General features: G+C 35.8%; 1 protein-coding gene across 1 annotated transcript in view; it reads right to left on the minus strand.

The window, feature by feature from the left end:
• Positions 1–14990, minus strand: part of PTPRN2 (protein tyrosine phosphatase receptor type N2) — a 519027-nt gene that overhangs the window by 336135 nt on the left and 167902 nt on the right. Inside the window, exon 9 of the mRNA XM_029284276.1 lies at positions 1860–1924. Coding sequence (XP_029140109.1) covers positions 1860–1924 — 65 coding nt within the window. The remainder of the gene's footprint in view (positions 1–1859; positions 1925–14990) is intronic.

Genomic DNA, 14990 nt, shown 5'->3' on the forward strand with positions numbered 1-14990 from the left:
CCCAATTCTAAATACATTATTTTGAAGCAAGTGCTATTGATTCACTTACAGGGATGTTTTTTAAGACTTGTGTTTTAGATGCACATGTTAACTAACAACTTTTTAAAACAATCACTTCTTTGTCCTCAAAGAAGGTTTAAGATCAGGCAAATACCATAATTTCAAGGGCCCCGTATTTTAGCTGCATTTTAAACACTGATAAATTTAAAACATGCATTAACCTCACATGAAGAACAAGTTATACGTAGAAGCCAATTTTCATATCTCCCTTTTCTCTGTTCATTTATTTTAATTATTTGAATCCTATTTTTAAAATCAATATGCCTTATACAAAAAATTAAATAGCAGTAAACTCACTAAAAAAGAGCAAGGAAAAATATAGCAACATTAAAATCAACAACATTAAAATCACCTGGAAACCTAACATCTATTTACAACTGAAACTGCCCCCTCTCTGACCTGCACAAGGCTCTGTTGAATTCGATAGGCCATGTGGTTGGATTCGTACATTGGATGGTGCCACAATATTGTTTATTTGAGGTTTTTCTGTAGGACACATCACCTCAGTAATATGGGTTGCTTGATTGTCATGGAAAACCCATGTCATTCTGGTGGTTGATTTTGCAACGGAAAGTTTTACAATGAAAAGACTGAGATTATCATTTAAGCTTCTTGCTCTTCTCCAAAGACCTATTGCCCAGGATACTGGCCAATGTGGGTGTGCAATTCGAGCCTCCAGTAACCTAGAGATGGTTCCACATTAGCAGATGCCCCATAGCAGCACCTCATCTATTCTGCAATTGGTCCAGGTGGCTGGCCAACTAATCTGTCATCAAGGAGTTCATAGCTGGTCTTCCTATTTGTTCACACGATGCTAAGCAATTTTTTTTAATCATAGTTTGTTGAACATGTTATCGTGACCTGATTTGCACTTATTATGAAGCCATAATGATTCCTTCATCAAGCTAATCCCAAATAAAGAAATTATATTGTAGCTTCATGCAATGTGTAAAGCTCACTTCCCTTTATTCTCTCCCTCAATTCATATGTTTCTCACAATCAACTGCTGTCGGTTAATACTTTGGTGCAACTGTTCAACTCTGAAAGCAGACTTCCTGGGCCAATAGCAGCTATGTGGTCCTGAAATTCTGGGAGCAGTAATCCCAGATGAATTGGAGGAGACCAGGTTGAAGAAGATTAAATTGAGTGCTTGCAGCATTAAACAGCACCACGCAGGTAAAGAGAAGTGCAAAAGTGATTTGTAACGTATCCATCAATATACAATTAATAGCAGATTTTGCAATCTGTTTTGTTCTGACAGGCTATATTATCTTCTTATCTAAATCCTTTGATTTATTTTTTGATGGAATCTTAACTCTCTTTTATAAAGATATTCTATGTATAAGAGGAGTGTTGCCTTAAAAGAGTATGTCATATATATTAGAAATTTAAGCAAACTTAAAAGCATAGAAAATTAGAAAGTAATCCACAAAAAACATGGTCAGACATCAAGGGATACATTATCCTAAATTTAAAACTTGACAAGTCTAGAGCTGAAACACAGCTTTAATTAAAACAGGTGGAAATAATCAGACTCACCAATTGCATTATTGGTTTTGGGGAATCTTGTTGCAAACATATGATAAAGCCATGAAAATTCTTAAAAGCTATAATGATTTACTTATATGGTTGATGAAATAGGACATTATTATGACAGAAGCAAGAATTTAATAATCAGAAAAATGTAAACGCCTTTAGGAAGATTAACACAATTTACCTACAAACATTGAAGAGAGTTAAGATTCCATCAAAGAATAAATCAAAGGATTTAGATAAGAAGATATGCGGTATTCACTTACCTTCTCCATGCCAATCTTCAATATTTCCAATCCTGTATCTTTTTCGAGCATACTTTTGTTGTCAGCTGTTAAGAAAATTAAAAATGGCATAGTTAAAGGTGTTGCAATGAATTTGCATCATCTTCTTTCATCACTGTTACACATTTTCAAGGACTTAGATCTTTGCTTCACCATTCTCACAGAATCACTGTAAAATGGATTAGTGTTCAATTTTAATAATAATAATAATAATAATAATAATAATAATAATAATAATAATAATAATAATAAAGTTGGAAGGGACCTCGGAGATCATCTAGTCCAACCTCCTGCTCAGGCAGGAAACCCTATACCATTTCGGACAAATGGCTGTCCAGTTTCTTCTTAAAAACTTCCAGTGTTGGAGCATTCACCGCTTCTGGAGGCAGGTTGTTCCACTGGTTAATTGTTCTAACTGTCAGGAAGTTTCTCCTTAGTTCTAGGTTGCTTCTCTCTTTGCTTAGTTTCCACCCATTGCTTCTTGTCCTGCCTTCAGGCGCTTTGGAGAATAGCCTGACTCCCTCTTCTTTGTGGCAGCCCCTCAACTGTTCTATAAATCAGTAGGGTAGCCTCCTGTTGAAACTAGAATATTGTCACCTTGGTCAACTTTGTCATACAACATAAGCTCATTTTATTTACTGAGCGTTCTTCCTGCTTTCAGTGGCTGATCTAAAAGGAGTCAGATGGGGCTACTAGAAAATGAGCTGACTTTAGAACACTTACTTAGTTCATATGGGATCTTCAAAAGCTAGCTCTAGTTAACGCTTTGATGGTCTCCAGGAAATCTCAGGATTAAAAGTACATAGGGAAGTTGAATACACAAGAAGGCAATGGAAAAGCACTTCCCTATCACATAAAGAGAGTTGCATGGGTGTGTTCATATAGTCACATATGTTGAAATTAATTCAGTCAAGTTTTTATTGTTTTATGCAACTCAGATGCAAAATTGTATGAAGCTCTGAATATGAAGTATGAAGTATGAAGCTTTGAATAAATTGCCCAAAGTCCCTTCAAAAATTGTTAATAAATTGTAATTTTCAATGTGAGAGAAGGTGAGCATTATTAAATATATGGTTACTAATAAGTTTGATTGTATTTAATTTAAATATATTTAAATTCAGCCAAACTTATTTTTTTGTCCATATCTTAATTTATTTAATTTTCCAGACTCTTAGGATTTAGCTGTCAATGTGTTGCTCAAAACCAACTGATCATTCTGCTCTCCAAATTCTGTACCCCAAGTAGTAAACACATCAAACCAGGTGCAGATAATTAGCCATTTGGAAAGATACATATTCATACAAGAGCATTCTCCACATACAGTACTTCCATAGGTTGACTGTTAGCGCCAAGAAGTCTCAGCAAATTACATGAGTAATATCAAAGATATTATCTCTCTTGCTTTAGGTGAAAGATTAAGATGATACTCTGACATTTTTTGCAACAAGGTTGAATCTAATGGCCAAATGGATCATGCTACAGGATCTGGTGTGGAAGAGCATTCTCTATCACACAGATGCTAGATGGAAAATACAAGTCTGAATGCAACTCTTCATATCCCTGTCCTCTTGATAGTTTAACATCCAATGCCTAAGACAGCCTCACCATTCCTGATGGTAGGACTAGCCTTGTTCATCCTAACCTTTTCTAAATAAGTTCAGTAATTTTCCAGGATCACAGTTTAGACACACAAATTCGGGACTAATTTAATTCATTCTTGCTATTTAGGCACTTATTCAGTGTTACGTGGATTTAAACAGTCAACTAACATCAGCCTTATTTATCTTCCCAATTCCCCAGAAAGAAGGCTTGGTAAATGTTATTAAATCTCCTTTGTATACAAAGAAAGGGAAACTAGGGTAGATACTTGAGTCAAATCACCTTAGCCTTCCTGAATCAATGCTACAGTAGTGATTAAAATTCAATACTTTGTCCACAGAATGATTTCATACTATAAGCCTATGGATCTTAATATGTGCTCTTTGTAATATACACATACCATGTTAATCTGTAACAATAAACAGATCATGCAGCTGAGTTGATTTCAAACACTCAAACAACTAACAAGAAAATGTCTCAAACCCCACTGATAATGTGAATTCATGGTTGCTCTATATTGAGGACTCCTTATGAAATGAATTCTGCTATACAAATGTCAACTATTTATTTCAAAGGAGCAAATATATTTCACATTTTGGCTCCTCCAGGATAATGCCCAAAGGATATGGAAATGTCAGTGATTTATTTCTTTATTCTCTAATACTGTTTTTTGTTTTTATAATTTTTTACAAAGTGTAAATTTCATCATAGTCTTTAAGGAGTTAGTGGTGGTTACATACACTAATCTATCTATCTATCTATCTATCTATCTATCTATCTATCTATCTATCTATCTATCTATCTATCTATCTATCTATCTATCTATCTATCTATCTATCTATCTATCTACCTACCTACCTACCTACCTACCTACCTACCTACACAGATTTTGGTGGGAAATTCCTGGTTGGTATCATGATCCAAAGTGCTTAGTTTTCAAACTCAACCTAATAATTTTTTTTACAGGATGGAGTTAGCCAGCCTTCTATGAAATCTCCAAATTTGACTGAGTGAAAGAATCTATGGCTGGGAGAGATTTGGAAGTCCCCAAAGGCAATTCAATAGGTGATTTTAGCTTAGCTTAGAAGAAGGTTATGTCATAAAATATTGCTTGGTCCTGTTCTTTGTATTTTTCAATTATGAATGTCCAATTTACTATGCAAAATGCTGCTATATCTTTATCCAGCTTTATTGGTGGGTTGTTGGTTTTTTTTGCCCCTTCCCCATTCCTTCCATTTCCCCAACTGGCAAAATTGATATGCACTTGTTTAATCACCTGGAATTTCTTTGTTTGCTAATTTTTAAACTGAAGTTTGGAATTCAGCAGTTTTGCTCAGCATGAAAATAAGCACAAAAGCAGTATGCTTGCCCAACTATGTGATGGTGTGTGTGTGTCAAGGAGGAGATGTGGGAAAGTCTTGAATCAAGATGGAAAAGAAATAATCACCATTGCTGACACTGAATGAAATCAAGCACGATATCTCCACAACTATCCTCCTTTGAGCTTCCTTTTCCTATCTTTCCGTTTAAAAGATTGCCATTCAGATGGAAGAAAAGAAAATGTGGGCCATTTATTAAAGAGTTGCTGTAAAATTGTCACAATTAACCATCTGCATCCATCTAGAGGAGGCCTCAGTCTTGTCTGTTGGAAGAGTCTTGTGAAGTCTGTTATGGATGATTATGACAATTAATTTCAAGGCTCCAGTTCTTTTCTGCTGGAAAATGGCTATTCCTCCACTCCAACACACAGTGACAGAAATAAATTATGCTGCTCAGGAAGTTCACCTTTAGAGACCCAAAGCTCTGAGCTGTGGCAACCTCTCTATCTCGTTGAACACTCAACAACCATTGAGTTGTGCTGCTTAATAGAGCAAGGCCATTAAGTTGTCCCCATTGTAATTTAGATCACAGAAGAGACTTCTACAGATTCTTTCAGGTTAAAATAACTGGTATAAAGAGAGCAGACGATATTATTGCACCATAGCTACGTGCTTAATTATATGGAATTGTCAAGTGCAAAGAATTATTCTGATAAATTAAAATACTAATTAAATAGACTATTGCTGAATTCTGAGAACATTATAAGGTTCCACTTCCTCAGGTATTTTGCATATCTTCATCTCCTGAATTTAATTTTAATGGACTTCTTTTAAAATGTGTATTCAAGAACTGGTTGGGAGTTTTTAGACACATGGGAATATTTTTTTAATTGCCTTAAAAGAGGAGCACCCATTTCTTCCATCTTTTCTAGAAATGTTTGCAATTCAAATTGTATTTTTAATAATTAAGAAAATGTTACAGGTGTATTGATGGGAGTTATCTTTTTGTAGTAATATATTTTCTAAACAATCATTTTTTCAAACCTATCAGTATTAAAATGCAAATAACAAGATCTCAATTCACCAAAGATTTGCAGATGGAAATCTGGTATTTAGCATCTATGTAAAAAATTTAATATGGTTCTATTTGTCTCAGTACTCATACAAATCATATGATGTACAAAACTACACCCATGATTTAAATACATGACTTAATAAAAATATTTAAAACATGTATTGTTAAAAAGCATGCTCTTTTTTGGCACTGTTTTAACTTTGTGTAGTAACTAAACAAATGATTGTAAGATGAGGATTACCAGATACAATTTTTATACATACTTTAGTCATTGATCAGTACTGTAATGAATACTATCACTTTTGTAATAACCGCCAATTTTCCAGGAATACATAGATTCTACCTTTTAAGCATGTAAATTAAGAACACTATAAAGTCTTTATATTTAAAATCCAGTATTAAAATGTTAGTAGCCACTATAAAGCCAGTGTTCATATATGGGATTGTACTGAAGTTTCAATGCCATGAATTGCACTTTCTTTATCTTTTGTGTGAGGTTAATCCCTTTCAATGGGTAAATTGGGGGGGGGGATTTCATGGCACATTCCTAGATTATAGTCTTACTTTTTAAAGACAGTAAAAGGCTCCAAATCCTGCCTAAAGTTCATTTTGACTATGTGTAGGAAGATACATCTAGTGTAGTACATTATAGACACAATAAATAATAGAATGTGTATGAATGCATATATATTGATTGGCTGATTATATGCCAGTGGTGGCGAACCTGTGGCACGGGTGCCAGAGGCAGCACTCAGAGCCCTCTCTGTGGGCACGTGCGCCGTCGCCCAGTCCTAGGCCTTCAGCTGGGTTTTATAAAACCTTTTCGCTTTAGGCCTCCGCCGCCGTGTGCAAAAAAAAAAAAAAAGGTTCAATCAGTCAATTTCAACTTCTCGCGGAAAAAAAAAAGATCTTGCAAAGTTGAAATTGATTGATTGAACTTTTTAGTCCCACCCAGTCTGCCGTTACCACCGCAGCCACGCCCGCCCAATTGGCCATGCCCAGCCAATTGGCCACACCCAGCCAGTGGGCCACACCCATCCGGTACTTGACAATGCATAAGTGGGTTTTGGGTTGCAGTTTGGGCACTCAGTCTCTAAAAGGTTCGCCATCACTGTTATATGCTATCAGGTTGGGGTCAACTGTTAATGTCTACATAGTCTCCATGATTATCTATCTTATGATCCTTCGGATCTTTCAACAGTCAGACAGTGCACAATTGCTGTTGTAATTGAGTCCATCCACTTTGCTGCATTTCTTTTTTCCTCCCAGCTTTCCCAGTATTAGAGCCTTATACAGAGACCTAGATCTGCACATAATGTCTTTACAATGGAATAATTAAACAACATACACATATATTATATACATACATTCATGCACACATGCCCATCATGCCATACACCCCATAGTATGCATAGTTCAATAAGAATGAAATACTATCACTAGCATTTTAAAGGCATGACATTACAAAAAGGAAATAATTATTGCTAAATCTAATACCTTTCTAGCCTTGCAAAACATTCTTCTGCCCTTCCACCATATCTATTCATTACTCCACACATTGGCTTTTGATTTTTAAACCACTCACCTATCTCTGAGATCGTAACAATTTCATTCAGTCATGAATTTCTTGATTTTCTTCTTCCTCTCAATCCATTCATTTTTCTTTCATACATTTGTTTTGCAATCAAATCCACGTTGTATGACAAAACCACCTCCGTGTATTTCTTTCATATTTTTTAAACTTTTGTTCCATATTGATCTTTTTTGAAATGTAATACATGCTATATGTTATTTTAAAAAGCATACGAGCCATATCTTACTTAACATACACTTTCACAATAAGAATGGCCTTCAAATTTGGGGTTTTATTTTAAAATTAGTGGACTATGAGCCCATCTTTGTTTTAGCATATGCAACCAACTTTTGGCTTGCTTTAGTTATGTATCCTTATATTGTTCCTGAAGCAGGGGAAAACTCCCCAAATTTTTACAATTCTTAGCTAGGCTTTCCCAGTTGTTAGCCACTTTTCAAATTCTCCTCCTTGTAGTATATTGTTGAACTGCTTGGCAATGAGTGGGTATAGAATAGTTAGATGTTTCAACCAAAACCCATGCAGTTCATTTGCACCTGGTGCTGACCAATTTTTGATCTTCTTTGCTCTTTTTTCTACCATTTTTGTTGTTATTACTAGTTCTTTCATTTCAACTTCTGTTTTATTTGCATCCACCTCTTTTAACCAAGCCGCATCCTTATTGTATTTCTTTGGGTTATCCCATATCTGCTTCCAGAACTGCACTGTTTCTTCCTTGTCAGGTACTGACTAATTTATTGCAGTTTCTCCATTGATGGATTGGTAGAAACATTTCTGATTGGAATGAAATTGGAGGTTCTGCCTATAATTTGCAATTTGAGCTTCATATCTACTGATTCTCCTGGCTATAGCTGTTATTTGCTGCTTTATTATTTCTAGTGCTTCCTTGATCTTCCTTGTTTCTAAGTGGTATTTCTTGATTAGGTATTCTTTGGTCTTCTTATTCTTCAGCTTCTTTTCTTTCATCTGTTCTAGCTTGCTTGCATGTGATCTTAACTTGCTGATCTTATTTTCCAGTCTAACCTTCCATTTTTGTGGTGCACTGTTTGTTTGTTTTTCTTCTTTGTTGATTTTGCATCCCAGGTATTCAGTTATAATTGCAGCTGTGCTGTACATTAGTTGGTTTGTTTCTTGCAGTGAATTGGTGCTTATACTTGATATTGCAGTATTTGCATCTTTTAATGCTTGTGCTAGCTGTTTCTTTGAAACAACCTTCAATGCAGGCAGTCTTATTTTATTGTTTTTATGCTGTTCTAGATGCTCAGTTATTCTTTGTTTCATTTTTTTTTATTTCTCAGAAGATTTTGTTCTTCCTGAGGAAGAGGTGCCTGGTTAAATGAGAACAGTTCTATATCTCTGCTGGATTCCTTCACTGCCAAAATCCCCTGGTTTGCCTCTACATTCTGAATTACTTCTGGCAAGGCTTTGATTTCTTTGTCCTGGGTAAACCTTTGCAGTTTGTCCAATTCTGTTTCTGTGAACACTTTATTTCATATTATAAATCGGTGTTGATCTGCTAGTCTCTGTTCTGTTATTTCTGATTCTGGATGTTGTTCTTTCCAGAATTGGTGTGTTTGTTTTAGATATCCTATTCTTGTTTTCAATCACTGTGTATTTGCGATGGGTAAACACCTTTTCTTCCAGTAGTTCTGCAGCTGCTGGCCCTGGTTGCTCGGCCAACAGTCCTGAGTCCTGTAACCCATTTTTCATCAGATATCCAGGAACTCCAACATCTAGCATGGACCTTGTTAACCCGGGTGACATCCGAGCCAGTATGGCTTTCTGAAAATTACGTCTCACCATATTTTTTATGGGAGAGAAACTCTTTGTCTGACTCCTCTGATGAGACCTGTCCAGTATGCTTGAACCTCTGGCATAGCTCTTATCTTCCTCAGAGTACACAAGCCCCACAGCCACATCAAGGTAGTGCCTCACTGGGGAATTATTATTACTATTAGTAGTAGTAATAGTAATAGTAGTAGTAGTAGTAGTAGTAGTAGTAGTAGTAATATTAGTATTAGTATTATATTTCAAGGAAAACATTGGAGGGTGGGGTCTGAGGTACCAGAAAAAAAAGAATTTCTTAAATAAGATGGCTTATAAAAGTGATTTTTGGATCAAGAATTCAGGAAAACAGCACAAGTGCAGTCCTGGAGGAAGCAATTGTGACCAGAATTAAAGCATTTTTCTTCTTTCTCCCAATGTTTTTCAGCAACCTCATTTAATGGGAAAAATAAGCTTTTTAGCTCTTTCTTAAACTAACACCAAAAATTGTTGCTGATTTACATAAACTGCAGAGATCTATAGGTAAATGTTTTAGCCTTAGCTTCCTATCCTAACCCGCCATTTAATTCTCCGAGGAAAATCTCCATCGCCACAGTTAATATGGAAGATTAAATTTCTCTCGACACAGCATTGTTTCCTTCTTCCCATCTTATTCCTTTTAAGCTAAGAACATTTGGCCATCACATTTATTTCCATTTACAATACCACACTAGAGAGATTAATAATTTAAAAAAACACCTTTGCCTAGTTATGTTACATGCACTAGAGTGACAATGTGGCTGAATTAAACAGTCAGACACAACACCGAAACGCTTCCTTTTTCCATATCCAAAGGGATTTTTTTTTTTGTCAAAGAGCAGGGCCAAGAGGTTGCAGAGAAAGCTATCTTTGCCGCCCTTTTCATATTCAAAGGCAGGGAAATATGTAAGACCTTCACATTTTGCTTGCTTCTTTTCTAATCTCTGGCAAAGCTGCAATAAAAAAGCAGCCACCAAAAGGCTAAACTGCATGGTAATAACAGTGACAGCCTTGTAAATGTTATGTCAAATCCAATTTTCAACTCATTTTTCAAGTGATTTTAATTAGATATTGTTTCAATCTCTTTTGCATTAATATAATTTTTTATAGAAACGTTTCAGCTTCTCATCTATTGAATGGGACCTCTCCCTCCATGACTGGAGCTTGATGCTTTGAATAATTTAAAATAAGATTTTTTATTTACAGCCATTTTCAGCAGACTGTCTTCATGCAGGCCAATAGACCCCATAAAACTGACACAGGAAAAGGAGAATTGCCCTTTTTTTTTGCTAATGTCAGGGAAGCTCATAATTTAGCTTCTCCCAGCTCTTTCATAGATGTGAAAAGACAGACTCCACCATATCAAAAACAGGAATTGTGTAATAATGCCAACAATTGCACACCATAATTTTCCTTCAGTGAGAACAAGGGCAGTCATCCAACTCAAGGATTCCTAGCCAACAAATCATATTAATTTAAAACAATAAACTAAAAAGTAGCTCCACACACATTCTATATGTAACTATCTATATAACAACCAATATTGCCTTAAAAGAGTCTGTGGAGATTCTTAGTCATCCAGGTCATGGTTGTCCCAAAGGTGCTTTTTCAAAAGGCAATTGAACTTTGTTTTTCCTTGAAGACGTTTCGCTTCCCATCCAAGAAGCTTCCTCTGTTCTGAAAAAAAAACTTCTTGATAGCATGATAGCAGTGTTCCAATATCTCAGGGGCTGCCACAAAGAAGAGGGAGTCAAGCTATTTTCCAAAGTGCCTGAAGGCAGGACAAGAAGCAACGGGTGGAAACTAATCAAGGAGAGAAGCAACCTAGAACTAAGGAGAAACTTCCTGACAATTAGAACAATTAACCAGTGGAACAACCTGCCTCCAGAAGCGGTGAATGCTCCAACACTGGAGGTTTTTAAGAAGAGACTGGACAGCCATTTGTCCGAAATGGTATAGGGTTTCCTGCCTGAGCAGGGGGCTGGACTAGATGACCTCCAAGGTCCCTTCCAACTTTACTACTACTACTATTATTATTATTACAGTTTAATATAAACTTTTTTTTAGTATGCTCAGATATACACATTCCTCTGTTCTTGATTTTTTTAAAGCAATAGAGATAATCTGACTTACAACCCTAATAGAGGTCAGAATTTCTATCATAAGTCATGATCAAGGCATTCATGTAACCAACCCAATTTTATAACCTTTTTTTGCAGCAGTCATAAAGCAAACACCATGGTCATAAAACAAGTCTATTCGTTCCTATGGAAGGTTTTTTTTTTTTTGGCAGGAAACTAGCTGAAAGGCCAGAAAAACACATCATAAATCACTTGTAAAAGTGAGCTGGTTGCCAAGTGCCCAAAATGTGGTCATGTGCCATGGATAAATGTTGCCATTGGAACCCTGGAATCACATCATAAATACATTTGGGGGCATCCGTTGCATTGGTCACTAAGCAACTGGTCATTAAGTGAGAATTAATTGTATGCCAAATAAATATGATGGCACCTTTGGAAGAGTGAATTATATAATGTATTTGAAGCTCTACACAATTAAAATCAAGCTCATCTCCCAGTGATATCATGGACATGTTTGCATGATTGTCTTCACAAAAGTACAGGATTGGTTGCCACTGCCAACTTCTAGGATCTTTTTAAAACTTCAGTCTACCCTATAGCCCTGGGGTTTCCTGATGATCTCCCATTCAATTCTGCACAACTTTTTGAGATCAGCCAAGGTCAGCCAGGAACCACTATTGAGCTGAGCATCACAAACTGCCTACTAAATCAAAGATAGTGAATCTACGACCCTGCAAAGTAGCTAAATGGAAATATGCAGCATTCAATTCAACAGTATTCAACACAAATAGTAAGTGTAAGAGTTATAGTCTAGCACAATGGCTAAATCTGTTCCCTCATTGTTTCTTAAACAACAAGATTGTGTAATTTTAATAATTTTCCTGCTAACCTAGAAGTTCAAAAGCATTAAAATGCAAGTACATAGCTATTGCTTCATTGGGAAAATTACTGTGTTCCTTATTTTCATGTTGGCCACATGATGACAGAAGTATCTCTCAGACAATGCAGGCTCCCTTGACTGAGAATCGAAGTTGAACACTATCCATCAGCATCTAGACTATACAGCTTGATAATATACTATATTTTGCCTGACAATGTTCTTTTCTGCACTTTCCATGGGATCTTTCTCAAACTGAAATGTTGCCAGATAGGAACTATTTTAGATGAAATCAGAGCATTTCCCAGGAAATGTTCTCAAAACATTAAATGAATGTATTCTTTATTGAGATGAAAAACAAAACCTCAAATCATCCTTCGTTGTCCAAGTATAACCCAAAGATAGGCAGGAGTAGGAGTATGTCTCTTTCTTTCTTTCTTTCTTTCTTTCTTTCTTTCTTTCTTTCTTTCTTTCTTTCTTTCTTTCTTTCTTTCTTTCTTTCTCTCTCTCTCTCTCTCATCCATCCATCCATCCATCCATCCATCCATCCATCCATCCATCCATCCATCCATCCATCCATCCATCCATCTATCTATCTATCTATCTATCTATCTATCTATCTATCTATCTATCTATCTATCTATCTATCTATCTATCTATCTATCTATCTATCTATCCTTTCAGCTATATCCTTGCTCAGAAAGGTAAAACACCAAAAGCCAAAATGGTTTCCAATCTCTAAGCATTGCAGATAGAACTGCATTTGGCTCTGGGTCAAAGTTGATCAGCCCTACTTTAATCTGAATGCTAGTCTTTCTCCCATTATGCTAATGTTCACCTTTGTCTACCATTAACTTCTATGGTGAATAAAACAGGTGTTTTCAGAAAGGCCAGACACAATGACTTATAAATTTTGACAATGACCAGTCCAAAGTATTTTTAATTAGCAGTTATTCCTCCGTACACAATTTCAGCCCAAAGATCTCACTACAAAAGCATATGATAAATTATTAAAGTAGAGTTTGAAGGATAATAATTCTTTTGGCCAAACCACCTAGGAATTTTTCTCCAAAATCTCTGCTGAGGGAAGGCTCTACTATGACAGAATTAAATGCAGACACTGAGTTCCATAGTCCACCAAGCTTTGATTTCTTTTGATCATGGTTTACTGACTAGCTGGACTGACAATGGTTAAATTCACACAGTATGTTAACCATGGTTTAATTCTATACTAGAATGAAACAAGTCACATTATGTGTAAACCAAGTAACATAGTTTTACAGATGAAACATGCCAGGATCAAATTTTCCAAATGAAAACATAAAATTGAAATGACATTTTGGATGTAGATGCTTTAATTAGAGCAGTGTTCCCAAGCTTGGCAAAGATTTGTGGGTTTCATCTCCCAGAATTCCCATGCTGGCTGTCCACAGTTGATGTCCACATGTCTTAAAGTTGCCAACCTCAGGAAAACCAAATTACATACTGAGCTAGAGGATAAATTTGCCAAGAAAGTCATTAGCAGCAGATATAGTCAACAAAATTATTTATAGAAGACAGAGATTGAAAGGAAGAAGTTTGAAGATCTAAGTGACTTCCTGAAGTTTGCATGTTTTATTTCAAGAAAGAGGGAAAGAAGAAAAGAGAGAAGCAAGCAGGCCTGCCTATTCTCAAAGCCCAGCTGATGATATTTCAAATGCAAAATTATTCTGTTCAAAGACTGTTCAATCAGCACCTCAACAATAGGACTGGTGTATGCCTCTTTGCTTCTTATTTTTATAACTCGCATATATTACTTCTTTGGGGAGACCAATTATGTATCTCGATGATAGCATGTGTTTCAGAATGCATGAGAATTGCTTTTCAAAATGAAGCTTAAAAAACTCTAATGAACAACAAAATGTATACTTCTGTTTCAATATTGCATTTAGCCACTGATTTGTTCAAAGCCAAATAAGGCCTCACTCTACAAGTCTATTTCAATAATAACCAAGCCTATTATTTGTTATTCATCTGCTAGTGCATTTATGCTCTTCTGGCACAACCAGATTTGCCAGAGTTGGAAAAACATTTCCAATATTTCAACTGACTAGTTTATTAAATCATAAGTTATACAGATAATGCATTGGGTCACCCACTTATAAAATCTATTTGCTCTGCCCTCAAAAAGAAAAGAAAAAATAATATTACCAGCCTAACAAGATACACTATAAACCTTTTTGATGAAAATGAAAATGAGTTATAGAAACAGGCTCACCGTTTCTCCACTCCAGCATCTGCCTACATTTCTCTTTCCAACACTTGCACCTACATGAAGGCTGAGGAAGCTCTTTTGCAAAAATAAACGGGATTTATTCTAAATCACCACATAATGAAAAATTCAGTGTAAATGTTTTGCATTTGAAACACACAAAAACCCCCAAAATGCGTGAGACCTTATTCTGTAGCATTTTTTTTCCTTCCTTTTTCTTTTCTTTTTGGGTATGCAATTTAAGGCTGTACACTAAATACTTTTTTTTTTTCATTTTACTGATTTCAATGGGCATTGCTTTGAGCTGTCAGTTAGAAAGGGAGACTTTGTTCATGGGGAGGATTGTGTAATGCGGCACTTGAAAATATCATAATAGAAACTTACATATAGAAGAATAGCAAATTTCTATATGTGGTTAGCTTAAATTCACACTTGAGAAAATAAAAAACAAAAAATTGACATTAACTTAAGCTTTAGGACAATTCCCTCCTTCTTGCTGAAAGCAATTAGAGAAATC

The sequence above is a fragment of the Protobothrops mucrosquamatus genome, unplaced genomic scaffold, assembly GCF_001527695.2.
Source record: "Protobothrops mucrosquamatus isolate PMUCROS unplaced genomic scaffold, P.Mucros_1.0 scaffold482, whole genome shotgun sequence".
NCBI lineage: Eukaryota > Metazoa > Chordata > Lepidosauria > Squamata > Viperidae > Protobothrops > Protobothrops mucrosquamatus.